At 37.6% G+C, this 27,166-nt stretch overlaps 1 protein-coding gene across 1 annotated transcript in view; it reads left to right on the top strand.

Moving 5' to 3' along the window:
• The window catches only part of CUBN (cubilin), a 139,914-nt gene that overhangs the window by 86,017 nt on the left and 26,731 nt on the right, over window positions 1-27,166 (top strand). Inside the window, exons 38-56 of the mRNA XM_042888520.1 lie at window positions 2,114-2,319; window positions 2,851-3,032; window positions 4,268-4,457; window positions 5,465-5,662; window positions 5,985-6,131; window positions 7,051-7,241; window positions 7,504-7,687; window positions 9,088-9,262; window positions 10,283-10,461; window positions 11,983-12,192; window positions 12,477-12,617; window positions 14,399-14,580; window positions 15,841-16,012; window positions 16,852-17,058; window positions 19,482-19,631; window positions 20,505-20,626; window positions 22,409-22,634; window positions 24,588-24,775; window positions 27,007-27,163. Coding sequence (XP_042744454.1) covers window positions 2,114-2,319; window positions 2,851-3,032; window positions 4,268-4,457; window positions 5,465-5,662; window positions 5,985-6,131; window positions 7,051-7,241; window positions 7,504-7,687; window positions 9,088-9,262; window positions 10,283-10,461; window positions 11,983-12,192; window positions 12,477-12,617; window positions 14,399-14,580; window positions 15,841-16,012; window positions 16,852-17,058; window positions 19,482-19,631; window positions 20,505-20,626; window positions 22,409-22,634; window positions 24,588-24,775; window positions 27,007-27,163 — 3,407 coding nt within the window. The remainder of the gene's footprint in view (window positions 1-2,113; window positions 2,320-2,850; window positions 3,033-4,267; window positions 4,458-5,464; window positions 5,663-5,984; window positions 6,132-7,050; window positions 7,242-7,503; window positions 7,688-9,087; window positions 9,263-10,282; window positions 10,462-11,982; window positions 12,193-12,476; window positions 12,618-14,398; window positions 14,581-15,840; window positions 16,013-16,851; window positions 17,059-19,481; window positions 19,632-20,504; window positions 20,627-22,408; window positions 22,635-24,587; window positions 24,776-27,006; window positions 27,164-27,166) is intronic.

The following is a 27,166-nucleotide window of genomic DNA, read 5'->3' as shown; positions in this document are numbered from 1 at the left end:
AAAGGAAGGATGCTCTGTGTTTATTAGGAAATGTAATTGCCAGATGATAAAGCTGAAACATACTTGTACAGTCACTTGGAAAGAGAACACAGCAGTGGCTGGGGGCAGCTTGCATTCAGTGTTCTCTCTTACTCATTGCTTACCATATTAAGGCATATACGGTGTTATATAAATAGTTTTTTTATTGTTTGAGCAGCATGGGATTCTGCAGAAGCCTGTTTTCACTCACATAAAAACAAGAAGAGGAAATTTAGTGCTATTCTACCTTCTCTTTAGGAAGGAAATTCCTACTATTTTCTTAATAGCAGATTCATTGTAGTATTTATTATACAGCTAAATCATATAAAGAGTCCAAATACTCCACAGATTGTAAAGTAAGAATTTATATTAAAGTCTTCAAAATTTCTCAAACTGTAAGATCAATTATAGCAGTGAAAGTGCAACAGGGAGCAAAATAGTATCTCAAAGGAACTTCTTCCTTCAGAAAACTTTCCTTTGAAGACTCGAGACAGAAAAGACATACGTGGTCCATAGAACAGTGTGGAGTCCTTTACCAGGAGAGTCGGGTTGGTTTTTACCCATGATATGGATTTCTGAGTCTCTGTTTCTCAGCATCAAAGAGTGGCTGATGCCAAGAAACAGAGCACCAACCCTTTGCAAAGTTTATCAGGGATCAGCAGAAATAAAGTTTTTTTTCAAATTTGCATTTACAGTTAACCAGGATAAAAAGAAAATTTACTCAGTAACTTGCTGACTACATAAAGTACAATTTGCTAAGCCTATACTGATTGATTAATGCAATGAAAAGGACAATATATTTCTCTTTTACTCACTGAAGCAAAGAATAAGCACTACAGCCTGAAAACATTTTCCAAAATATTTGCTGCAACGTAATGAATAACAACTTTTCAGAACAAAAACAGAAATCTAGTGGAAAGTAGAAACTATCAGCAAAGCATATATTCAGATATAAAGTGGTATTTAACAGATACAGACACTTTTTCTGTAGTTACATACAGTTGAAAAACAAGCTTAAAAGACTGTAAAGCACGGAGTCGTTGTGTTAGAAAGAAGTACTTATTTTATTTAACTGAATATCAGAGTTTTATAGAGTTTTGTTGGCATGAAGTATTCCTTTTCTTCAGCTCAGTCTGAACAGAAATGCCTGTCTTGCAATTTGAGATTTGGCATTAAATTTGTCTGAAGCATATCCACACAAATGGTTGGAGCCATTTAACAGCACCCTGAGCACCTATGGCTGTATTCAGCACTGGAGGGGAGTTACTGTTACCAGAAAATCAGAAAGCACAAATATTTTAGAGCATGAGCTGTAAGAAGCGCTCGCTGGAATCTTTGCTATAGATTCATAGCCATGTAATGGAAAGCATATTGGATTGAACTGAAGCACTTCACTTAGAATAATAGGCAATGATTTTTAGAATGAGTTCAGCATTTGGTTCAGTACAACAATTAAGAATGTAGAGTTTAGTTACTAAATCCTATCCCTTTTCTAAGGTAAAAATTGATTAAGAAGAATTTAGAGTTTTTACTCAGAACCAGCTATGTGAAACACAGAGACATCAGAGAAGCAGTAATATTTAATAATTCTGGAGAAAAGGGACTTTTGAGCTCTGAGATGTGAACAACAAATGAATCTAGGCCTCTGGAAATTGTTTTCTCACCAGAGAATATACTGAAATAATGCGCACATACAGAGGCTACAAACTGATTTTAAGGCCAAAGGTATTTTCTGCACTCAATAGGTGTTGAAGTCTGACTAGAGATTATAAAATCTTACAAATCTCTTTTATATGTTATGGCTTTCTGTGTTTCATGGTGGTTGATGGAGAACTCACTAATATTAAAAAGGTTTGAGAACTCTTGAAATTTTAACTTTGCAAACTGAAGCTCTGTCATAAAAGAAGGGAGCAGAAAGGACCAAGCACTGGGTCAGCAGCACCACCAGATAATGAGTGAGCAAACTCAGGAGGATTACTGTCCACTTCATAGGGTAGGATAACAACTACAGGGGGATTTGTAGGCTGGCAGGGCAAACTCTGAAGTATGTTTCAGTCATATGTTTGCTAATGCTCTTCTGCTGGTATCACAACAGAGAATTTCAAGTGGAATCTAGTAGTGGCTGCACCAAAGATTATCTGGAAATTCGTGAAGGGAATGCTACTGGCACACTGGCAGGGAAATTCTGCGGAGACACCTTACCTTCAAATTATACATCTTCTGTTGGTCATATCCTGTGGGTTAAATTTGTCTCGGACAGCTCAGGCACTGGTGTTGGCTTCAGGGCCACATTCTCACACTGTAAGTAAATGCTGCTTAATTGAAAATTATTGTTTCATAACACTTCCAAAACGATCAAAAAGAGTGCCAGTCTTTGGCTCTGCAATATCTATTAGAAAATGTTCATTGATATCATCAGGGTTGTGAATTCATTTAAAATGTGTTGCAAAATATCCTCTACGCTTGTATGTATGTAAATATACTAGATATACTATATTCAGATGAATTAGACATGAAATTCTATCTTTTCTATAACAGAAGATGTGTGTATATATTTAATTAATTATATTATCTTTTCAGAAACAAAAACTGCATGGGAAAAAAACCCACAAATTTTTTGTATTTAATGTATCTTGGGAAGAAATGAATATGGAGTAGGCAGGATGAGAATCATAGAATCATAGAATGGCTTAGGTTAGAAGAGACCTTACAGATCATCGAAGTCCAGTAATGAGGAGAGAATTTAGCAATGTCACATTCCCACCTTTCCTATGAATAGAGTCGTATGGCTCAAATATGAAGTAGAGGCATTAGCTGTCTCTTGTTTTTCAGTGTATGGAAGTGACATTGTGGGAAACAGAGGACAAATAGCTTCACCACAGTGGCCCAGAAGCTACCCTCACAATTCCAATTACCAGTGGACGATAAGCACCAATGCTTCACAAGTTATCCATGGCCGTATCCTGGAGATGGATGTTGAAAATCATTACAGATGCTATTATGACAAGCTAAAGGTGATTTCATTGTAAAACTTTTTAAAACTTTGGTTATTTTTGATGAAAATGATGAATAGAGGATCTTACATAAAGCAGAATTTCCAAGGATCTGATTGGGACTCATTGGTTTTGGCATGTTATCTTTTCAATAATTATGATAATATCAATAAGAGATGGGAAGAAATACTCTTTGACTCTTTAACAGTTATTTCCAACATGTAAGTTTGAAATATATTAAAAATAAGCCCATAATGGACATCTCAATACCTATAAAATTAAGTTATTTTAAAAAACTACCAGGAACAATCCCTTACTTGCACCTCTTTTTGTCTCTGGATTAGTAATTTGCTTTTGGCAGTAGGAAGTTACCTCTTCCTCTTTACAATTTCCTCCTACAATACAGACAACATTTTTCAGGCTAAAAAGCAAAGTAAGCATAATGCAAAGCAAAACGGAGCAATTGATTCAGAAAGGATATGGAACTTTTTCCTTCATCTCATGCCAGATTTCAGTGGCATCTTCTTTATTCTAATTTAGCCTGACTTTCTTTGTCCATCCCTCTGAGAGCAAAATGAGTTTCTTAGATCAGCTGGCATCCAGTGGGCTACTCAAGGATCTGAATCAAGGATTAGATCTTCAGTCTAATGTTAATATTTGTATTTCCCACCTTTTTAACTGGGGGAAAGACGACAAGAATAAAAATAAATTTGAAAAGCAACAAAAGAGAACCATCTTGTAACTAGCCAAGAATTTAGCTTATAAATACATGGAAATATGTTATTATGGATTTATTTGACAGAATTTGAAATGCAAGTTTTCCTTGGGAAAAAGAACAGAACATCAAACCACCCAAAGACTATCATTTTTTTCTGGTACATGGTATTGGGTTTTTTTTCTTAGCAAGAAACAAAGTTGTACTTCTGTTGGACTTTTTTTTCACGTGGGAGGCAAGTCAGCATCCCAAAGAGAAGCCCTGTGATAGAGAAAGAGTTTAGTTTGATTCCATTCAGGGTTCCATTCAGATCTTTCTTCCATGAAAGCTTTATATCTAACTGTATACAAAGGAAGGGGAGATACTGTTCCCTTTTAGTAAGAGGGTTTTCTCTCTAACTGGGTTCTGATGAAAGATCATCCAAGTCCTACTTGCTCATTTAAAGAGGGTGATTTTCTCCTTGGAGACTTTCTGGGTAGAAGGAAGATAAAAATCTTCCCCTGTGAGGAATGACACCATCACTGTCTTTTTCTCACTGCAGGTATACGATGGGCCCACCATTCATTCCCGTCCTATTGCAACATACTGTGGTGCAGATCCAGCTTCTTTTGAATCCTCTGGCAGCACACTGACAATACAGTTCCAGACAGATTCATCTGTGACTGGCAGAGGCTTTCTTTTAGAGTGGTATGCAATGGAGCCTTCTGCTCCCACACGCACAATTGCTAGAGGTGGGTCTTCAGGGTGCTATGTGGTCAAAAGTGATCTAGTCAGTAATATATGGTGCTTTACTTAAAAATAGAACTGCAGCAATAACAAAATATAAACAACTTTGAACAAATCCTCCCCACAAGAAGAAGCCCTTACTATTAACTGACTGAGAGTTTTCATTGATATTTTAATGAAACACTGTTATAGTCATATTAAGCTATTTACAAAGCACTCTCAGATACACTGTCTTATAGTGCTTTATCAATAAGCAAGTAGATGGAAGGGCATTTTTCTTCATACTACTATTTCATGAAACCTAACATGTTATGTGCTTTCATGAAAAAGTATCTCTCTTGAAATAACATTCTTAAATCACTGGCCATTATGATCTGAAGCCGATGCTAGACTACACCTCTTAGAGAGAATATGCTTGGTCTGATCACAAATCTTTTTGAGAAATACCTCCTGACAGGATAGGAGGTGTGTTTCTTGTACCATTGGTTTTCTCTGAGCAAGTTCAGCAAGAGAAAGTTAAGGCTGTCTGGAACATAGTGCAGTGTCTTCTTTCTAAATCCAAAGACAAATTTCTAGGGATCTCTGGAGCTCTACAACATGGTGGCAGCATGTATTTTTTTTATGTTCTGTATTCTGGGAGAGCACTAAACCACCATACATCACTGAAGGAGCTCCATCTTGCCTGAAACTTAAAGCTGAAACTTTAGGAGTGGAGAAAGAAAAGCATTTCAGCTGAAGAAGTTCTAAATTCCTTTCTGAAGTACAGTCTCTGTTATGTACTTTCGTAAATATTCTTCATAGTAAAATATATATATGTATAATCCTTATAGTTCTCGATTTCAAGCTTTGTAGTCCTAGTCCAAACTGAAGCAATGTTTGAAGAAATCCTTTCCTCTGACTACACACCTTATCATTGCGCTCCCATTGTTCTTAACACAAGGTCTGTCAAATTAAGTGAAATATTCAGTTTAAAAAGAGGATGCTTACATTTTTGTCTTCTTGAACATCATAGGTGCATGCGGAGGGACTGTGACAAGTGAAGAAACTCCTTCATTCCTCTACTCGCCAGGCTGGCCCACGAACTATAGAAATTTTGCTGACTGCGTGTGGCTTATCAGAGCTCCTGGGTCCACTGTGGAGTTTAACATCCTGGCCCTGGACATTGAATCTCACAGTTCGTGCTACTATGACAGACTTACTATCCAAGATGGTAAGAAGCCAATCTTGCCTTACCCCAGTAGGATGAAATAGACATTGAATGTCTTAGGACCTGTGTCTGGAACATAAGTAATCTAGTTAGCAATGGAAACAGCATCTACATCAGTATTGTTCCTCTAGACTGAGATGTTCCGCTAGTTAAAACAAAACTAGCAAAGCATAGCAAAATGTTTGGTTATCTATAAAAATATTTCTCTGTGAGGGATTAGAAGTCTTTAAAAGTCCCTGCCTGAAAGTGGGAAAGTCACAGCAAACAAAAAAGGCAAAGTGAACTGATTTTAATTATTAATTATTACGTTTTCTTTTGATTTCAGGAGACAGTGATCTTTCCCCATTGCTAGCTACTGTATGTGGACGAGAACCTCCTGGCCCAGTGAGATCAACTGGAGAGACAATGTTCATCCACTTCGTGTCAGATGCAAGTGTCACTGGAGCTGGATTTAATGCCTCGTATCACAAAAGTAAGATCTGTTTCTCTTCTTTCCCAGATAAATTTCTGTCTTGCTGTTAACAACTGAGTAGGAAAAAACTAATGATGGCATTTTTATCATCTGTCTATGATCTATGCAGTTGATCACAGAGATCGATTATCCAGTTCTCACAAACACAGATTAAAAAATCTCTGACTCTGCAAAGATAAAATTTGCTATTTGCTCAGCAATGTAAGGCAGCAAAGCATGATTCAACCAGAGTGGTCACTTTCCAGAAGTAAAAAAGTGTATACACATAAGGTTGTAACAGCTTACTTTGAGGGAGAAAGAGAAAGAATATCCAACTAAGAGATGAAAGCAAATGGCTCAAAGCACAGACACAAAAAAAAAAAAAAAAAAAAAAAAAGAAAGAGAGAGAGAGAGACAGATAGACAGATATTGAGAGTACATAAGTTCTTGCAGGAATGTCAGCAGTTTGCAGTGACACCCTTCCCACATGCACCCATGGTTGATAACGGATTCCTGAACAGGCTGAGGCACCAAAGAAGATGTTATGAAAACAGACAGCTGGGAGAAGTTTTTTTTACCATCAGCTTGAGTAGGTGATAGTGGTTTAGTCCATGCTAAAAGCAATAAACTCATACATCATGAGAGTCATTCCATGAGAGGTCCATGGCATAGCTATTTGCTTACTTGTCTGTTAAGTCTGAGAACTGACTTTTAATGTCAAGATGTTTAGTCTGAGTCATCTTGCAAACTATTAAATTGTATTTGGGAGATCCTTCATTTTGTGCATTGCTCTCTGGCCCTCAACTTGTCAAATATTTGTTTCAACATTTGCTTTTACCTGTAACATCTTCCCTGTGACAGTTGTTTTCTTTTCTTCTGAATCAATATTTGAATAGTTGACACTAATACTTTTCTCTTTGCTTCAACTCCTTTTTCTCAGGTTGCGGAGGCTATTTGCATGAAGATAGGGGTGTGATCACATCCCCCAGCTACCCTCAGGACTATACTCCTAATCTGAATTGTTCCTGGCGTGTAGTGGTAACTTCTGGATTTATCATAACTGTCCATTTTGAACAGCCTTTTCAGGTTAAAAGTGAGGATGCTTCCTGCAACACTGGTGATTACGTAGAGGTAAGGTTATTAGCAAAGTCCCAAATTCTCAAAAGTATTAAAGCTTCTGAATCTTACAGATTTTAGTAGCAGTGAAACAGACCAGATTCTTGAGAGATGGAAATAAAAAATTGAAGTACCACAGAAATTATTTCTCTGTTTCTGTCTTACTTACTGCTGTGCGTTAGTTAAACACTAGGTAATTGTTTTTCTCTGTGGCTAGAAGCATTGAGATGGAGCGTGCTCGAAGCTTGTGTGACTTTAGCAAATTTTTTTCTTCTAGCTTAAGAATGGGCTCGATGCTTCTGCCCCACCCTTGGTATCTGGAAGGGGAAATGGACGCTTTTGTGGAAGCAGCCCCATCTCTACCATGTACACCACAGACAATCAGCTATTTGTCCGCTTCATTTCTGACAGCAGGAATGAGGGTCAAGGATTCAAACTGAAATTTGAGGCTAAGAGTTTAGGTAAGTCTAGCAAATGAGCATGAGTTCTGTAACTCAACAGATAGAAATTGTAATTTCTCCTCTTAAAGAGGGTTTTTGTTATAAATCCCAGCCCAGACAGAATGTAAGTCAATGAAATCAGATGTCTGCAAAAATACCCTCTCTTTTTCTTTAGTCTGTGACTTCTGATCGTATTCTCAAATTTCTCCTTTGTAAAGACTACCAGATGCAACTCATTGAAACTGAAGATATTAAAGTAAAATTATCTTGGGGTGGGGAAACATGTGTAACCTCTGAAATTAAGTAGAGATGTTCATTATTTATGCAGAAAAGGGAAGGAAAAAAAAAGCCTGGAAACAGAACATTATTTTAAACATTCACTACCAAGTGCAACTGCTAAGTTATGTCAGGAATGATGTACTCTAGTATGTCTAGAAAGGTGATAACGTTTCTCACAAGTTTTTCTCTCAGCTGAGAAAACAACATTTAGCCAGAGCTAACATTTTTAAAGAATGAAATAGAATGAAGACTCAAGTTCCAGAAGTAAATCAGGGATTTGACATTTGCAGTTTTTCCACTATATTTCTGACACATGCCACTTGGGACACCAGGAGACCTGCTGTTAATCAGTGTAACTGATCACAACTAAGGCAACCTGTCAATGTACTCAAACTTTTAAGTGCTTGTTTTCTTGTTTTCTGTCTACTTTTCCCCATTGCCACAGAGAATTCATTGCTAGCATTTCTGTAGGGGATTCATAAAGAGAATGGGTGAAGCTGTACCGTAGTATTTCAACTGTTTAGAAAGCTTGACTAAAACTCTGTGTTTACCAGCATGGTTAGAATAGCCTTTTTTTCTTTTTTTCTTTTTTCTTTCTTTTTTTTTTTTTTTTTTGGCAGAGAGCTTCTGATCAAAATGAAGGCATTTTTGTAGGATGAAGGACCAGAATTACTCCTCATATTTGCTCTAACTGGCATTTCTCATGTCTTCATTATTGCATTAAACAGGCATTTCAATCATTTTGACTTTTGGAAAGCAGTTGTAGGAAATGATTCACAGTAACAATGATGACTCTGACCTGCTGGCTTTTCTTGCTTTGAGAACTGAGATGGGAACAAGGCAAGAAGCCTGTTTCGTGCTTGGCTAAGAAGCCAAACTAAGGAAGACTTAAAGCGGTTTATTTTAAGGACCAGAGCATTTGGAATTGAGGAGAACTAGGTGAACAGTAGCACATAGGGAACATCGGGTTCTACTGCATTAAAATGATTTCCCATAGCAAGCAGTAAAAAACATTCAGTTTTGATGTAGCTATATGACACTGAAAGAAAACTGTTGGAATATAGTGATGACTCATATTTTCAATGCCTCACCCATTTCCTTAACGTGTTGTTGTTTTTTATTGGCAATCTTTTCTTTCCCAGCTTGTGGAGGGAATATTTATATCAATGATTTCAACCCCAGTGGATATACGTCTTCCCCCAACTATCCGAACAATTACCCCTCGCACGCTGACTGTGTCTGGACCATAACTGCTCCTAATGGACATGCAGTAGAACTGCAATTTGAAGATCAGTTTTACATTGAACCTTCACCAAAGTATATATCCACATTATTTTGCCTGCGTTTCTTCAGAGACTTCATCCTAATTTTTCTTTCCCTGTTACTTTCTCTAATTCCTCCCAGAGTGCACTTCCATTTTTACAATCAAAAATTATTGGGAAATATTTAAGAGAGATCACTGAAGCTATTGACTCACTATTGTACATTGCAGTGCATGATACAGATAAATATTATAGACAGGGAGGAGTTATCCATACTTAAAAGGTGTGTTCAGTAAAATCTTTGCCCTTAAGTCTTTTCATTTTCAGATTTTCATTGTGACTATCAACAAGTTTTAAATCCAGTTGATTACCACCACTTATCTGCTGATTTTCAATGAGTCAACATGTTTTGCATCCCACTCCCTGAAGCATGAATCAAGGCCTAGTTTCCAGGTGATGTAACTTCACTGATTTGGAGATAGGCCAGTATACACCAAGAACAACCCTTACCTGTGTGGCCATATTAAGGAAAAAAATGATGCAGGAAGGAGAATCCCAAAAGTATTCTTTGTTTCTGGATTCTAGGATGTCTTCTCAGGCTGCTGCATCGTTCTGAAGGCAAAGCTGTTAGTTGTTTTAGGTCTTTTTATGCCCACCTATGTATATTCCCATATTTGAATTTTTATTCTCTTAGTTGGTATTGTATCTATTCTTTAACGTATCAATCCTTAAAGAGACTTAATAGCTGAATGCTGGAAAAAAAAATAAAAAATCATGTTAAAGATGGTCACAACTACTGTCTTCAGTGTTGTTCATAACCTCCCAAGGACACACTTTTGTAAGATCTGGTCTGATTATGGGCTGGATTTGAACGAATCTTTCTCAGTGTTTCTAGCACTTCTTTTGATTCAAATACTGGATGACTATCATTGATCATTAACATGTTGATTCTGTCCTGGTCACAGTGCATGAAAACTGATCTAATTTCCTACAGATCTGTGGCTTTGTACACTTATGTAAATGGTTTAAAACAATTACTGCTGAACACTGAACAAAAAATTCTTTCTTATTCTAGCTGCACATCAAGTTACCTAGAGCTACGTAACGGTGCTGACTCGAGTGCCCCTATCCTTGCCAAGCTTTGTGGGAGTTTGTTGCCAGGCTCACAGAGATCCTCGGGAGCTGTCATGTACCTGAGATTCAGATCTGACAGCAGTGACACCCATGTAGGATTCAATGCTAAATATTCAATTGGTAATGTTTCCATTTATCAATTTCTCTCACACTGGGGAAGATATTGGTCTCAATTACCTGGCTTTTTAAATGGAACTTAAACAATGCATAAGAGTGGGACTGGCAGACACTTCTTCCAATTAGTGTTAGGGCTATGACATCAGAGTCATCATACGGATTAACATCACATGTTCTGGACCTAGCAAGAGACGGAAATTATGGAAATATGAACAGGAAACTGATCACAGATCTGCTGCAGATAAAGACTGGGTAACCCCTCATCAAAGATAGTTATCAAAGGAGCAGTAGCACAACAGTGAGGGGGACGAAGTCATGCGGCATAATTTAATTTTAAAATTATTTACTTTCAAGGTGCAAAAAAGTAGTATTAGAAAGCACTAACAAATATGTAAAATAAAAAATAATATTTGGTCAGGTCAGAAATATGGTACCTTTTATTTTTTTATAAGTTTAATGATCTTCAAAGGTCAGTGGCTATTATGTTAGTGTTACTCATATAGGAAAGTCTTGGACTGACAATTTCTCAAAGGCGAAATAGTGAACGCTATTGCCTTACACAGGATTTTGCTGATTGTGTTAAATCTTAAGCCCTTAAGCCAATGTAGCATACTGTGATATTTCTGAAGCTGAAAAATGAAGCAACTTCAAACCTCAGAAAATGTTGGTATACTAAGCCATTATGCATTTATGTATCCATAGAAGATTTAAACAGTCATCTCAACTCTATGCCAGTCATTCTGGAGCAAAGCACTTATCTCTCAAAGCAGACAGTACGTACACCATTCTTACTGTCATGAAAAGGTATCTGGCAGACACACAGACTACACTGTAAGATCCAATATATTCTATCAGAGAGTATTATTTTCTGTGAACTGTGTTATTATGAGTTTATAACTGCAGGTACCACTGATAAGTGAGTTTTCAGAGAGCACAAATTGATCGTAAATAGTCGCTTCCTGAATTATGCAGTTTCTTCCTCATGAACCACTCCATCATTCCATCACAAGGAGAGGTATCTAAACAGGAAGGGACTGCAGGAAATAGAAGAGGAATTTGAATCATAGCTTTAGACACAAATCAGCAATTACTTTTTGCCAGTAACAAAACGTTTAGATCCACTTTTAGCAAACTAAGTTTCTTTATGAATAGTAGTTGATACAGATTTCCATACATTGAACGTGAGGGTTTTTTTTTTTTATCTTTTTCAGAAGAACTGGATATATATGGATATAGGTAGAAATTAGACATGGTCCTTGAAATCTGTGAGTTTATTCAAATAAATGGGAGGCAGATGGGAAGGGCTGCCTGCAATGCAAGTGGTGCATATGACAAACAGAACAAATTCAACTGGTTGAATTAAAAAGAAAACGTGGGATTTTTGGTCAGAAAGCAATTCTAAATGTATTACCCCACAGCTACAGAATAAGCTGCTTGTGCCTTAGTTTTAGGTTTTGAGCTTTCTTCTGAAAAACTGCTTGTCTGTCTGAGCTCCTTCAATCAGCCTAGTTCTTGCTTTTGCAGCTCCCTGTGGCGGTACAGTGGCAGGACAAACTGGTATCATTGAAAGCGTGGGATATCCTGACCTTCACTATCCGGATGACCTACTCTGTGAATGGTTTCTGCAGGGGCCGAGGGGCCACTATCTTACCATCACACTGGAAGACCTGGATATTCAAAGCACCTCTGAATGTGCAAATGACTTTGTGGAGATACGAGAGTACAATGCTTCTGGTTTGAGAGTTTTTTCATTGTTTGTCCTCTCTTTCCTCGCAATGCTGAGAAACCTCACCAGAGGTTCCTGAAAGCATTCCTCATTGAGCATATGGTGCCCCTTTTGAATGTACAGTGTTTGCTCCTGTCTGCCTTGCTGGTTGAAAGGCAAACAAAACCTTTCCCAGCAATTTCCCAGAAGTAAACTGATTTTACTAGTTTACTTAATGTGGTCCATCAGTATAAATGGAAATAGAAATAACATATTTGATAAAAAATTGTATTTCTGTATTTGATTTTTACAGGAAATTTGTTGGGCCGGTACTGTGGTAACACTCTCCCTGATGCTGTGGATACCTCTGACAGTTTTGCTTATGTCAAATTCGTCGCTGATGGATCAATAAATGCCCGAGGATTCAGACTGCGCTTTGATTCCAGTACTGAAGGTTGGATTTGCAAAGCTGCAAGTTACTTTCAGGGCAGAAACATACTGCCCAGTACATAGTCTAGTAAAGCGTACATTGTAGATCAGTTGTTTTAGGATGTATATTTGCTCTTCAAATTCATTGCTAGATAAAGTAAAAATAGAGCTCTCTGGTTACTGCTTAGCCAAAACTTTGAAAGGTAAGCAGTCCCTGTAAAGGAGACGATGCTTTCAGTGATAGGTTTCAAACAGCAAAGCATGCTTCTCTGCACTTTTTCTCTGCAGCAGCCACTCCAGGGATGTCCTGCCATACAGGACATCTTAATGAGATGGAGGAAGGTAAAGAAAATCTATGATATTCCTTTATGTTATTCTTTTCCATCTTTTAAGGTCAGTGATATTCTTAGATCTCCCTAAAGGCAGTAGTTCGGAGGTAATGCTTTGTTTTGTTTTCCTACATTAAAAGGTATAATTTATTTGTTCTCAAAATTAGTTAATTTGGGAGGAAAGGAGCTGATCATGTAGAAACTGAGAGGTTTATCCTTCTCCTTTGGAGAGTTCTTGTCCAGAAGAAGTGAATCACCACCTTGCAGAAATATGCTCTCATAACATAGTTTAGCATACCAGATTGTTTTCCTTAGAAATTTTGACTTTCTAAGGAAAATATCTTTCCAGTCTTAACATCAGTGATGATTCATGATAGCAGCATCACAAAACTGCAGAGGCACTGAGGTTGTAAGAAATGTTCAACCACTCAAGCAGGATCAGATAGAGCAGGCTGACCAAGAATGTGTCCAGTTGAGTTTTGAATGTCCTCAGGAGCAGACACTCCAAAACCTCTCTGGACAACCTATTCCAACATTCAATAATCCTCAAAGTGAAAAATAAAAAAAAAATAATCTGGTACCTTTTAAATAAACTGTTTGCAGTAGTTGTCTTGAAAATATCTCCTGTCTACCCTTTTTTAAATTCCTTGTAACTTCATCTGAAAGCTTCCTTATCCTTCATCTTCTGCAGTAAAATAACAGAGTAAGAAACAGAATCCAAAGGAATGTTCTTTCACTCCCAGAACCCTGTTATGCAGAAGAGAAACTGTATTAGCAAAAATTAAATGCAGGTGGATACAGAGATTAGACTATTCTATAGGAGTCTGTGAGGATGAAGAAAGAGACTAACTCTCCCACTATACTCCATTGAACTCTATCTCTGTATTTGAAGAGAAAACCAAGTATAGACTGGCAAGTTTACACCATTAGTCACAGAAGAAAAATGCGTATACTCAAGACGTTTAATATTTTTTCATCAGAGTATCATTTTATATTCATAGCAAAGATGGGAACAAATAAAACAACTGTACTGAAAAAGCACTGCTTAAAGTCCCTTGTGGCTTTTTCTCTACTCCTCTACCTCCAAGCAGAGGAAAAATACATCCTTTCATCATTACACTAAGGCCCTGTCTAGTCATCTGAAAGGCAGTATATCTCAATAATATCTCAATACAGCCACATTAAGAGGCTTGTATTGCTTTGCAACAAAGCCCGAGGGTCACTCAGGCTTCTGAAGTCTGACATAAACCCTTCGGAGAAGGACGTGTTAATAATTAGAGTTGCTATGGCCTATTAACATTCAGCTGCTTTTATGGATGAATAAGAACTGAGGAACTCAGCTGTTAGACAAATGTATGAAGAGAATAGGCATAACAAATCAAGCTTTCAGGATCTCTATTTCTTGCATTATTGATGGGAACATTTTTTTTCCTTTTAACTCTATGAACAATGTCCCAATATTATCTGGGTATTCCAGAATGCGGTGGGGATTTTTCTGCCCCTGTTGGAACGTTTACTTCACCAAACTATCCCAACCCATACCCACATAATCGAGTGTGTGAATGGAGGATCACAGTAGAAGAAGGCCGACGTGTCATCCTAACCATTAATGATATGAGAACTGAAGAACACTGGAGGTGCTCATCAGATTATGTGGCTGTGAGTATTGCGTGTGAAGATGGAATACAGAACTTAATACAGCTGAGTGGTCATTTATGTCTACATCTGATTTTAAGACAAATCACAATTTCATCCAGAGGAAACAGATAAATGAAAGTTAGCTCTGCTGGGTCACATCTGCTAATTTTAAAGTATGGACATTCTGGAATTCATGAACCAGGCAGAGGGGCGGACTTGAAGAACCAGGCTTCAGTGTCATTACTTTAACAGTGGGTAGAGGTACCTCCAGCTCCCCTAGTCTCTTATGGATGTCCAGGTATGTTTGCTGCAGGGTCTGCAAGGTTCTCACCATGCAGCACTAACATGGTCACATTACTCTCTGTCAGCATCTATCTCATCCCTAGCCTTTCTTCTCCAGCAAGGCAGAGTTCCCTACATATTACCTGTAACCTGAGCTCTGAGTATTCAGTTTCTCATTTGTTCAAGTTAGCAGCGCAGGGTTTAGTTTTACCATGATCAGAAGGTAGCTCATGTACAAATGTGAGGGAGTGAGGGAGCTTTTCCTGGTGATTTGTGGGTGGTCTTCCCTTGTTTTCCTCTATGGGTCTTTAGACAGACCATAAGGAATGGCTTTTTATTGAATAATGAAGTAGTATCTTTTAAAGGAATATCTGTCATGCTACTTGATGTGCCTTCAGCACTTATTCCAAATCTCAGTGGGAAATGTCTTTTCTACCTTGCTGAAATTGTACTAGAAAGAAAAAAATTAAGTCCTAGGCTAAAGTCTGTGAAAGAAACTGTGCAAATTTAAAGTCTGTGGAAGAAACTGTGCAAATTACATCTGAATCAGCAAAAAGTGAAATGTTTGCATTAATCAAAAATGCCCATCAGCACTGAATATTTTTAGGACATTTTTTATAAAGATGACATTTGTTTTAAAAAGAAATCAAATATGATCATTTGCAGTGAAATGAACATGATCGGTAGCTTTAGACTGAAGCTCTAAATATTTAACTAAAATATTGTTTTCTTTCCTAAACAAACCGTTCAAATTTTGAAACAGTTTGTGTTTGTTATGTTTGACTTTTGACAAAATAAGCAAGGAATTTTTGATGCTTTACTTTGAAGCCTTATCTACTCAAGTCAGTGGAAGTTTGTTCTGAGGTTTTCAGCAGATCTGGGAGCCAACCTGCTGTGAGAGACATCAATGAACTTTGTGTTAAAGAGATGAAGCACTGTTGTATGTTACAGGAGATGCTCATAAGAATGTATCTCACAAGAGTTATTTTGACCCAACAGGTTTACAATGGCCTCAGACAGAACTCTCCTCGTCTGGTCAAGCTGTGTGGTGAGGTAAACCCAGGCACTGAGGTGAAATCCTCTGGAAACACTATGAAAGTTGTTTTGGTGACAGATGTGTCCCATGCAACCAGAGGCTTCAGCGTCTCATACACATCCAGTGAAGATTCAGGTAAGTTGTGTGTTTGAATTAAATGATTCATTTCATAACTAAATTGCTGGTGCATGACAAAAATGAGTGAAGCAGCTAACAGATCTCTGATACCTTTTTCTCTCCCTCACATTTCTGGATGGGTGTATATCATGTCTTTAATTAGTTGGAAGGACTTGGAAAAAATGGGGAATCTCTTGGAGTTATGGGCTTCAAATCAAAAGAACAACCTCTGCTGAATCACAGTCCTTACTCTCACTACTGATTTATTGTTTTGTGTTTAGTCCTGTGTTAGAGATGATCTGAAGTAGGCCTATTCCATGAAGAAATCTAAAAGGCATACTGCTTAATCTACTTGAATAATTCAAGTGTTTCCTTATTACTCATGGGGGTAATTAATTTCCTGTAACTTGTGAAAGAGTTCTGCTAACCTACTTTTGCAAGTGTAGCCTCCAGGGAGATGATTGGCAGACCTTTAGTACAAGAGCCTTAAGTCTTTCAAACTTCCCCCACATGTACATCCTACTCTAGCATGGGTGTGCTGCTCTTGAGGGTATATTCCAGAAAAATATTCTCTTGAATTTAGAATTAGGGAATGGTTAGAAGCTGAGCAGTACTGAGTTGGAACTGTAATGAGATTTTTTTCACAAAGTTAGCTAATGCTTGTTGCATTGATGGTGCTGTTGAAATATGTTCATGCTGTGAGTAACAGTTCTTTCTTCACTTTACACATGTTTTAAAGATTTGCAAATAGCTTCCAAGGTAAGAATCCTCTTATGCTGGGCATTATGGACAGGGATGGGTGTTCTGTTTGTACAAGAATCACTACTATTTTAAAATAAATTATATTATTTCTGCAGTTTGTGGTGGAACTCTGATGGGAGATACAGGTGGGAATTTCTCTTCTCCTGGTTATGATGGTGTTAAGAATTACACAAGTAAACTGAACTGTGAATGGACCATTGAAAATCCCTCCCGCTACAACTCCTCCATATATATCTCTTTTGAGGATTTCCACTTGGAACATCACCAGGACTGCCAGTACGACTACTTAGAGTTACGTATAGGTTGGTATGTTCAGGAGAAGGGATTAAGCTTATCAAGATTCTAGTTGTGCAACTATGTACCAAATCTTGTCCATGTATTCGCAGAGACTGACTGTTGTAGGGTCTGTCCATTTGAGAGAGTGTTCATATGCATGCCTCCCATGTTGCCTTTTAGACCAGTAGTGGGATTTCAATACCAGGGCAATGGATGTGTGGATCTCATCACTCTTTCAGGACAGAAAATTCAAAAATAGAGTATAAATCCTTGGATTATAAATTGTTCTGTGGTGTTTGCAATACATACAGTATGAATTTCACCTCAGATCCTTTGGAAGAATGCAGTCAGGGAGAAGTCATTAAAAAAATTATTTTGTCCATAGCCTATTCTCTTCTTGCTCTTAAGATTTCCCAGGGACAGCAGAAGTGGATTAAAGAATGCTTTAATTATTCATAGGCTCTTGGCTATGTACTCCAGTTTGTAAACTGTAAGGTGATTTTCCAAAAGGAAATTAGTATTTCCTGTGATGTTTTATCACAAAATACAGACTAAAGCATTTAAAAAGAAAAACAGTAACAAAGTTATTACCAGTAATATCTCTTCATCTTTGGGTATGTTTAGTTATCCACAATAAAAAGCAACTGGAAATGTCATATGAAAATCACTAAGCTAATGCTAAATGTAGTATGAAAGCTCCAGCTGTCCTCTTGAAAGGATAAATCTGTAAGTCCCAGTGAGAGCAGGTTCTAATTTACCAGGAAATTGTTCCTGAAAGGTTGGGGTCCGTGAGCAGGAATCTGTTACATGCTCTTTGAATTAATTTGAATGAGATAACTTGGCTGCATTGCATCAGTTTATCATGTGCAGAGCCAAAGCATGCACTGCTGCAAAGTCTAACAATTCCTTCCCACAATGCACTGGAACTGGGAAGTAATAAAAAAAAACTCTGAAAAATATGTTACAAAATGTTTCTGATCAGCTACTCATCAGTTTTTGCTAGCCTTGCTTTATTGTGAACCATAGACCTCCAGGCAATACAAACAAAAAAACAAAATAAATAAATAAATACAAAGTCAGTCTTTTTTTTTGCACTATACATTTTTGTGATCTAAATAGCAATTCTATTTAGCACATTCTATCCATATCCATACTAGTGGATCTTCAGTTTCCCAAGAGCAGTCTCTTGGGAAACTGCACTAATTCTGCTCTGCATGCTGACAAGTTACTTTTAATAAGCCATGAGAAGCAGATGGTGCAGGATATCGGCAAATTCTGGTAGATGCTGAGTTTCCCAGCAGAGTAGATATGAATTTCTGGAAAATCCAGTTCAGCAGGAAGTCATCCAGCAACCCTAATGAAGCTGAGATGTTTGTGTGAAATTATTACAAGTTATCCATTAAAAAAAAAAAAAAGAAATGGAACAGTTTAGCCTGTGTAGTTGTCTCTTTAAAAAAATGTATATGACATCTTTTATCCTTGGGGTGCAAGGCATTTCCAGTGGTGGGCTGTGTCACTACATGTGACAGAAGGATGAAGCTACTCAGCCTTTGTTATCTGGAATAACCATGCTTGAGCTTTGAACAATGCCCACAGTTTCTCCTTTCTGCTCTCTTGACTTTGCAAGAACAGCCTGCCATTCTGCATGGAGTTAGGAGATGCTATTGAATAGATAGGTTTAAGACCAACACACTGTTATTAGAAAAGCAGACTTAGGAATAGCATTATCTGGCTGTCTTGAGGTACACTATTACAGTTATTTTCCTTCTCCTCAATGTATATCAGTAATAAACAGGAACAGATACTTCTACCACTATGATGGAATAAGAGCTTACAACAGCATGAGCAGAAGTGCTTCTGTCTCTGTCATGCTTTCCTTTGTGATTTTGATGATTTCAGCAAACACTGGTGTTTTTTTTTGTTTTTGTTTGCTATGCACAGAACAGTACATGGGAAAGAGATTCACACCATTAATACAGCAGTGATGGCTTGCTCTTGGAGCATATCCTTACACTGTAGAAAACTCAAAATCCCTGTTGACTTTAATGATGGATGCCATGAGTGCAAAGGCTCAATAGCCTTCCATGCAGTAAGGTCCTTGGGCCGTCTCTGCCCTTCATTCTGCCCCAAAACTTCTGTATACCTGTTGCTGATGAGTCATACAAAACAAAAGCGTGCAGGATGTCAGAGAAAGGAGAGAAGGAGCTCAAGATATTAAAAGAATAATTAATATAGCTTTGAGGAGAACACTGTCAAAGAGATTTAGATCGTGTCAATGAGCCATAGCACTCTAAGTATATAACATAACAAATAATCAGATTGAACTGTTGTAGTATATACTTCATTTTTTCTAGTCAAAATAAAATAAAATGCATGTTTTCCCTATGTACTCCTTTATGTTTCTGTACCTGTTTCAGGATTCAAAAAGTGTATTTCTTTGTTTGCTCAGGGGATGCTGATGGAGATCTAATAGCCAGGCTCTGTGGTCAGGCCGCACCATCAGTGCCACTTGTGATAGCTGCACACCAGGTTTGGGTACACTTTGTAAGTGATGAAAGCACAGAAGATAAAGGATTCTTGGGCCATTACGTATTTGAAGGTAAATGACTTGACAGACTATTGCCTTTGCTAAGGAAAATGCCATTCATTTGGTGATACTGAAAATTCATACCATGGGATCAGCTCTCAAAGAGATCCTCAGAAGCTCTGTAATTTCTGCAACTATTTATATCCATTTGAAGCAAACATATGCTAGAAATTAGCTTTCAGATTTATTTTCTACTTCTTTGATCCCATTCCCTGAACCACATTTAGTTTTTGCAATGCACTGCAACACTTAGAACAGCTGTCTGCTCTTGGGAATAGGGGCATAACAGGCAATACCAGCCAAGTTTGACTCACTACAAATAGGCCTCCAGACTGCTAGCACGGCTGAGATGTGTTCTGCTTCTTGAACCCTTGCACTCGTTTTGAAATCGACTTAGAGCCATATCAGTGCAAATTACACCACTTTGCCATTTATGGCCCAGCACAGCTATTCTTTCTGTCACAGCTGAATTTAGCCTTGGGGGTTATCTAGACACACACACAACTTTTTGTTTCGATTATGCTGGCCCAAGAATGGTACCAGTTTGCTTCCTAAGTCTGAGATAAACAAATGGAAGATAAGGCAGAAAAGGCATCTGTGAGTGTTAGTTGCCAAAGGTTTTGCAGAGCTATACTAAGTGTCAGAATAAGTGTGAACTCTCAAGGTCATTCATCTGTTTACTCAGTGACAAATTAATTCAGTGTTAATTCAGTGACAAAGGTTTTAAAACTTGGGCTTTCCCAATAAATTATTCACCCATGCATGTGCCATCCAAAATCACCTGTATCAGTCTAATTATATTTTAGTACTGCTTCAGGGTGAATAATATTCCAGTCACTTGCTTATAGTGTTCAGTGTATTGAAATGTTACTTTCTTTTCTTCAGCCTGTGGTGGTATACAGTCAGACGAAAGGGGATTTATCTCAAGTCCTAATTACCCAGAGCCATATGGCAACCTGAATCACTGCTCCTGGCTGTTGGAAGCCCCTGAAGGTGAAACCATCACTGTGAGTAATAATGCCACGACTGTGTGCCTGACTGGCAATGTGAAAAAGCACCCTCTGAATTTTGGAGAAGAGATTTGAGATAATTTGGAAAATCAGAAATGTGGAGGAATGAAAAATTTCCCCCTCTGTTTTATTTATGGAAGAGTGTGAAACAACTAACTTAGGTTGTGCTTTTTGGAAAATAGATTTGTATCTATCTTGACCTCAAAGCCATAGTGCTGATTTCCCCTTCAAAACAATGCCTTTCTATCTGTAGGAAGATAACTCCTTCTATTAGATGTGCGTGGATGTGCTCACTGTTGTGAGAATAAATGTGCTTTTGCGCTTTTGCAGAAACGCTAGAAGACACTGGAAAGTTAGTTCTGCATCTTAATAGTTACTTAGAAGATAATATGTTACTGGTATAAATTATGTCAGTGATGTACCCTAATATCTTAATAAATGTAAATACCTCCTGTGGTGCTACCTCATTCAGCCACACTGCTGAGACACCAATTTAAGTGCCTTTAAAGCAGTGTTAGACTTCACTCGCTGAACTATTTGACTGATCCTTTGAGAACAGCTCAAAATCGCAACATTTGAGGTCTAGGTCAGAAAAAAAAATCTGAAAAACAATTTTGTCAAAATACATTGCAGATTTTCATGTGTAATGGCTTTAGCTATTTTCCTGTCATGTTTTCTTTGTTTACAACTACAAAGCATCAAAAAAAAGTGCAAACCCAGAGTCCTAATTATTTTGTTGCGTGATATTTTGATAACTGACTACACGTTTGCTCATTTACAGCATGATTTTAGTAGAATGAAAAAGTTTAAATATCCACAAGTTTGTTTAAAGCAGAACTAATCTTAAATTTCAAAGGATGGAGTAGCCTTCTACTCAGTGAAGGCAGGCAGACCTTTTCTATTATATGCCACCATCTGGTAAAGTTCCAGACTTGAAAAATTTAAGCTAGATTTTTATTTGGTCTTTGCTCAGGCAGAGCTCTTTTACAAATGAATAGATGTAAACAGTTACAGAAAGAATTTGTATGTATTTGCTAAACCTTTTCATCACAGAGATTCCAATTCTGGAAGTGGTAGAAGAAAAAATGCGCGCCTTATTGGCCAGGCAGCCATTACCACACCTCAGTACTGCAACATCAACAAATCAGGAATCTACTAGGTCAACAATCTATACCTTAAACTGGAAATCCTTCCTGTGTGCATATCAATGGAAGGACAAACAGTTATCAGTGGGGGAGGGAGAAAGCAGCAATACATGCCTTTCCAGCCTAGTTTATTACGTGATGAGTTCAGACCCACAGGAACCAACCATGCAACTGTTTCTCTCAGACTTAATAGCAACTAGCATTATTTTTAGCAACTGCTAAGTGTTTTGATTCAAAGCAATAGAAGAAAAAAAGCCTTATCTTTCTGCTTATATAACTACTTATACTCCCATAATGAGAAGCTTTGAGAGCAGGAGAGCAGTTCAGTATTTGTATATATTTGAGACTGTTCTGAAGGACGTATTCAACTTCAAACATATGATTAAATCCAAATATTCCCTGTTTTGAACTTGCATGTTTCTGTTTCATTTCAGTCTTCATGATAAGTACCTGCTGTTACTTACAGCAGCAAGAATCCAAGGAAAACTTACAGGAAAGCATAAAGGTGAAGTCTGTCTCAGACTTCTGAGCATAGCCCAGAACTGTTGTACTAGAACGGTCACAGGACCTGACTGGAATTGCTCTAACTCTCCACCAGTGCTAAGTTCTGAACTTCGCTTTTGTCTGTTGGCAGCTCAATTTTACAGCCTTCCATGTTGAAAATCATTCACTTTGTAAGTGGGACTCTGTTACTATCCTGAATGGTGGCACTCCTGGGTCTCCTGTCATAGGAAGGTACTGTGGAAACAAATCCCCTGGGATCATTCAGTCAGGCTCCAACAAACTACTGGTTATCTTTAACTCTGACCACTCAATTCAAGGAGGTGGGTTTTACGCAACATGGACAGCAGAATCTCTAGGTAAGAAAAAAATTACTGTTTTTTTCTTGGTCTAGCACAGCAATACATGATATCTACCCTGCACTTTTCAAGTGCAAGGTGAAACTGGATTCTTCCTCTTTAATTAAGTTTGTATCACAGAACAAAATAAATACTTGTCAACATCTTCAGCGTTCCTGAGAGAAGCTAGTATTAAAATAGTTTTAAGCTCGTGTTTATTAATCTCACACAATAAAAATAAATTTTGGAAAGATGTGCTTTTTAAGCCTCCTACTGGCAATTTCTTGATCCTGTAAATTGATCTCATGCTCATTATCCTTCCAGCAGTGGTATCTATTGTCAGCAACTGTGAGACATTGATTTCTCAAACATTATTTGTTTCACAATTTGATTTGGTTTAAGCATTTGAAACTGGAAAGAGATCAGTTTCAAAACAGAAGCAGGCAGAAATTCTTAAAGAGCACTTATGACTCAGCAGCCTTAAAACTTCTAACTTTAATGGAGATGTTGGTGTGCATGCAGGACTAAATTGGTACATTTTAAGAAGCTGTCTTCCCCCTGTGGAAACTAACTGTTGTAAATATAATCTCTTTGAATATAAAAAATGAAGGTGATTCACCATCTGCACACTGTCCAGGAGGAGGTGACTAACTGCAAGTCTAGATATGACAATTAGTGGCAGGGAAGAATTCAGTGCATCTTCCTGCCTCAGCATAGAGCACGCAATGCTTTCTCCACGATCACCTCCAGCTGCAGTCCTGGCTGCTGCTGATTAGCTTTCCATCAGTTAATGATCTAATGATCCACACAGGCAGTTAACGTGCCTGAGTTGAGTGTTGGTGACTGCCTGATAAAGGGAGTGTATTCTTACACATAGTAATAATTTGTGCTTGCGTGAGTATACACTGTGTAAGCAGGTTTTGACACTTTTCAGTCTTGTCACTGAGATTTCATGCACAAGGAAGGCCGGCCTCCACTGATACAGTGGACACCAGTGCACACATGGTGTGTGCATAGTCAGTATTCTCTCTGTGAAGATTTCTTTTTTCTTTTGGATACCTTCTTTCCCTTCCTCAACTTTCTTCTCCTTTGTGTACCAAGAAACTCTGGGTTTGCATTCTGGATGTATGAGCAAAACATGCCTTCAAATTCCTACCCAAAACACAATTGCCACGATCTAACACAGAAAAATAAATAATAAAATCTTCCTTTTAAAACTAATATATATATAATTTTAATTGAGGAAAAGTAAGATTCTTGGCAGTGTACCTGCAAGTGTGTTTTACATTAACCCAGCTTATGTACAGGAACATGAGATGCAGCAAAGCCATGATTAGCTATTCCCTTTTATAAACCAATCTGTTAACAATTCTTAAAGGCATGGTTTTTAGCCCTCTTCCTAATCTTACAGAGATACACAGGACTGCCTGGGCTGGAGGAGATGTCACTGCTTTGCCCTGGGCGAATGGGTATAGCCTGAGTAGATTCACATGGGAAACTGGAATATTTTCGTGATATGGGATGAGAAAAACAAGGGATCGGCATAGATTTAAGTTTTTCTTTCCCCAGAGTACTTCTCTAGATCGCTGTCAGTCATTATATGCATACCATGTTGTGCAGGAAGGAACTTGTGCAATTTTGGGAGAAACTCCTTATTAATTTATTTCTGATGTTTACTCTTTATGTAAGCAACATTCACTTCTCGTTGTCAGGGGCACATGGATGGGCCAGAGCAAAAGGATATCAAATGGCAAGGAGAGAGAACTTGTGAAGAAAGTGAAACACAGGGAGATAGCTTCTTGAGTGAAGTTACCTTCCTGCTGCAGGGCTGGGAGAAGGGAAATTAAGGAAAAGATGAATCTGGATGGGCACTGGGGCTTCTCCTCTCTCAGCCTTGCAGCCACAGAAGCAAGCAGACATTCAGAGAACAGGAAATATTTTAACATTTCTCTCACTTGTTTCTCATTTCTCTAGGATGTGGTGGGATCATTCATTCAGACAGTGGTATGATCAGATCTCCTCATTGGCCTCAAAACTTTCCCATGAACACCAGATGCACGTGGACCATCATTACGCATGAAAGCAAACACCTGGAGATGATCTTCCACAATAACTTCCAGATCCCATATAGCGATGGAAGCTGCCAGAGCAGTTTTGTGAAGGTAAAATGATTTCTCAGCTCAGCAGAGCAGTGCTTTAAGAAGTCACGATTCCAGAATTCTGTTTTACAGACGTGTTGTGGTTAAAATGTGAAGACAAAAAAAAAAAAAAGAGAGAAAATTTAAAGTGGAGTCCTTGTGCCAATACAGTCTATTTCCCATAAATTTTGAGAACTGTATATTTCTGATTTCAGCAGCATTTGAGGCTCCTCCTCCAGAAGGGTCCCCTCGCCTTGCCGCAGAAATGATAAATATGAGAAAAGTAATACAGCTTCAGAACCAGGAAATAATGAGAAAATGTTGTGAAATGAAAAGGCCTTTTGAATTATTCCAATGTATTATAAAACAGCAATGTGACACAACACTTCTGCAAAACTTGTGAGCCATTTAAACCATACTAATCATTATTTTTCTTATTTCAAACTACAAAGATAGCATTCTTATCTTTCACAGGTTGTCAAGAGCCACTTGTTTTCAAAGCAGTAGAATGGAGTGGACATGCTTTGGATTTTTCAGTGTCACTTTCTTTCTCAGGCATTTGGCATATGTTCAGTGTTTTTGCACACATTTTCTCTGCAGCAGTACAACTCCCACTTACAATAAAGGTCAAACATAATTTGACAACATGTAGGAAGTCTTGAGCAGCTTCACATCTGATCTACATCTAGAAACTTACAAGCTTCACTTGCACTCATTTCTAAAAGCTGGGGAAAAAAAATAATTTATTTTTTCATAACCTGCTCCACTGACTGATTACTTTTAGTTACATTTTAACTAATATAAAAAGCTTAATATTACTTAGTGAAGGTGCTTTAAATTTGCATATCCAAACTGTTCCAAATAACATGGGAAAAAAAAACGTGTCAATTGGAGATATTCTCCTAAGAGAAAAGCCTGAAATCTTTGGTGGTTGTTCACCTTGAGTTCTATGAGTTATTTGAGTTATATGTCTGGATATGAAGAAGTGCTGAGCAGATGTAAGGTTCTCATGTTCATTCTGAGCTGAGCAGCCAAAAAGGAGGAATCCAAAATCAATAGTGACTGTGCAAAATCTTGGACAGGCCATGGTTTATTTATATTAATCCTTTGAGCATTCATTGCCCCTTGCCTCAAACACCTGGCCAGATGAATGAGGTTATTCATATACCTACACTTACAGGCTAAACCTTGGCTAACCTTTTCTAGAATGGTTTCTTAGAGCAATCGCAATTCCATATGGCTGTTCTTTATCCGGTCAGATTTATTTCAAATGTGTTAATTAAAAACTGATTAATTATTTATTTATCTTATGGTCTTGGTATAAAATGCAACTAAACTGGAAAATGCATATATTATTACAGTAAATCTGTGTTGCATTTTTTTTTTTTCTTATAGAAGTGTTTGCCAAATAACATCTTGATTCAGGAAATGATTTAAGCACTAAGAAGCTTAAAATATTTATGCCTATGTTTCATTTTATTCATGTGCTGAAGTTCAGTGCTTAAAGTGTGAACATCAAGTACGTTTAAATAATTACTCAATGGAGGTTTCACTTAAATAACACTTTAAACATGCATATGATTCTTGAATGCATGGTTTGATCAAACTCAAATTAGCTATTTGACACTATTTAAGTTTTAAAAATGAATGTTTTTCTTTTGTGAATGATATTAATTTTAACCCTCTCCATCATTTAATACTAGCCATTGAACAAGTGAATGCAAAATAGCAAAAACTGGAAGAATTTTTGATTAGCAAGACTGGATAGTAAGAATCCAGATTAATGCTACTGTTTCTGTTGAATTTTATTATGAATAATATAATTTTTGCATTTGATAATTCGTTGTATATACTGATATTCATACTGATAGAATGTATGGAGGTGAGTGAGCCAAGACAAAGTTGAGGTAAATGATGATGTGCATAAAATATTTTTCTCCAGTTCCCAGGACCTGAACTACATTTGCTGTGCTCTTTGTAAAGGGTTAGAGCAGATGACTTCCAGATGCCCTTCGGAAGTCCCTGGAACCAAAATTTTTCTGTGATTTTTCTGTGAATAGGGCCTTTTTGTCCCTACTGACTGTAAAGTGAACAGAGATGTTTAGCTCCAATGTAGACATCTAAGTTTTAGTGTGAGATGAATTCTACTTTAAGTCTACAAGAAGAACAGTTGTATATGTAATTCCTGGTAATGGGTTTCTACAAGCTACATGGACTGCAAAAACACTGAACTATATCTAACCTGTGCTTGTCAGGTATGGCAAGGAAATCATGAAGAAGAAGAAGCTTTGTTAGCTACAGGATGTGGAACTTCAGCTCCTGACCCTGTTATTTCTCCAAACAACATCATTACTACAGTTTTTCAGTCTCAGGATGCTCCTGGGCAAGGTTTCTCTGCATCTTTCATAAGCAGTA

This window comes from Lagopus leucura, unplaced genomic scaffold, assembly GCF_019238085.1.
Source record: "Lagopus leucura isolate 7727_CA_CO unplaced genomic scaffold, USGS_WTPT01 Super-Scaffold_100157, whole genome shotgun sequence".
NCBI lineage: Eukaryota > Metazoa > Chordata > Aves > Galliformes > Phasianidae > Lagopus > Lagopus leucura.
The sequence above is the reverse complement of the archived record's forward strand: the minus strand, read 5'-3'. Positions and strand labels throughout refer to the sequence as shown.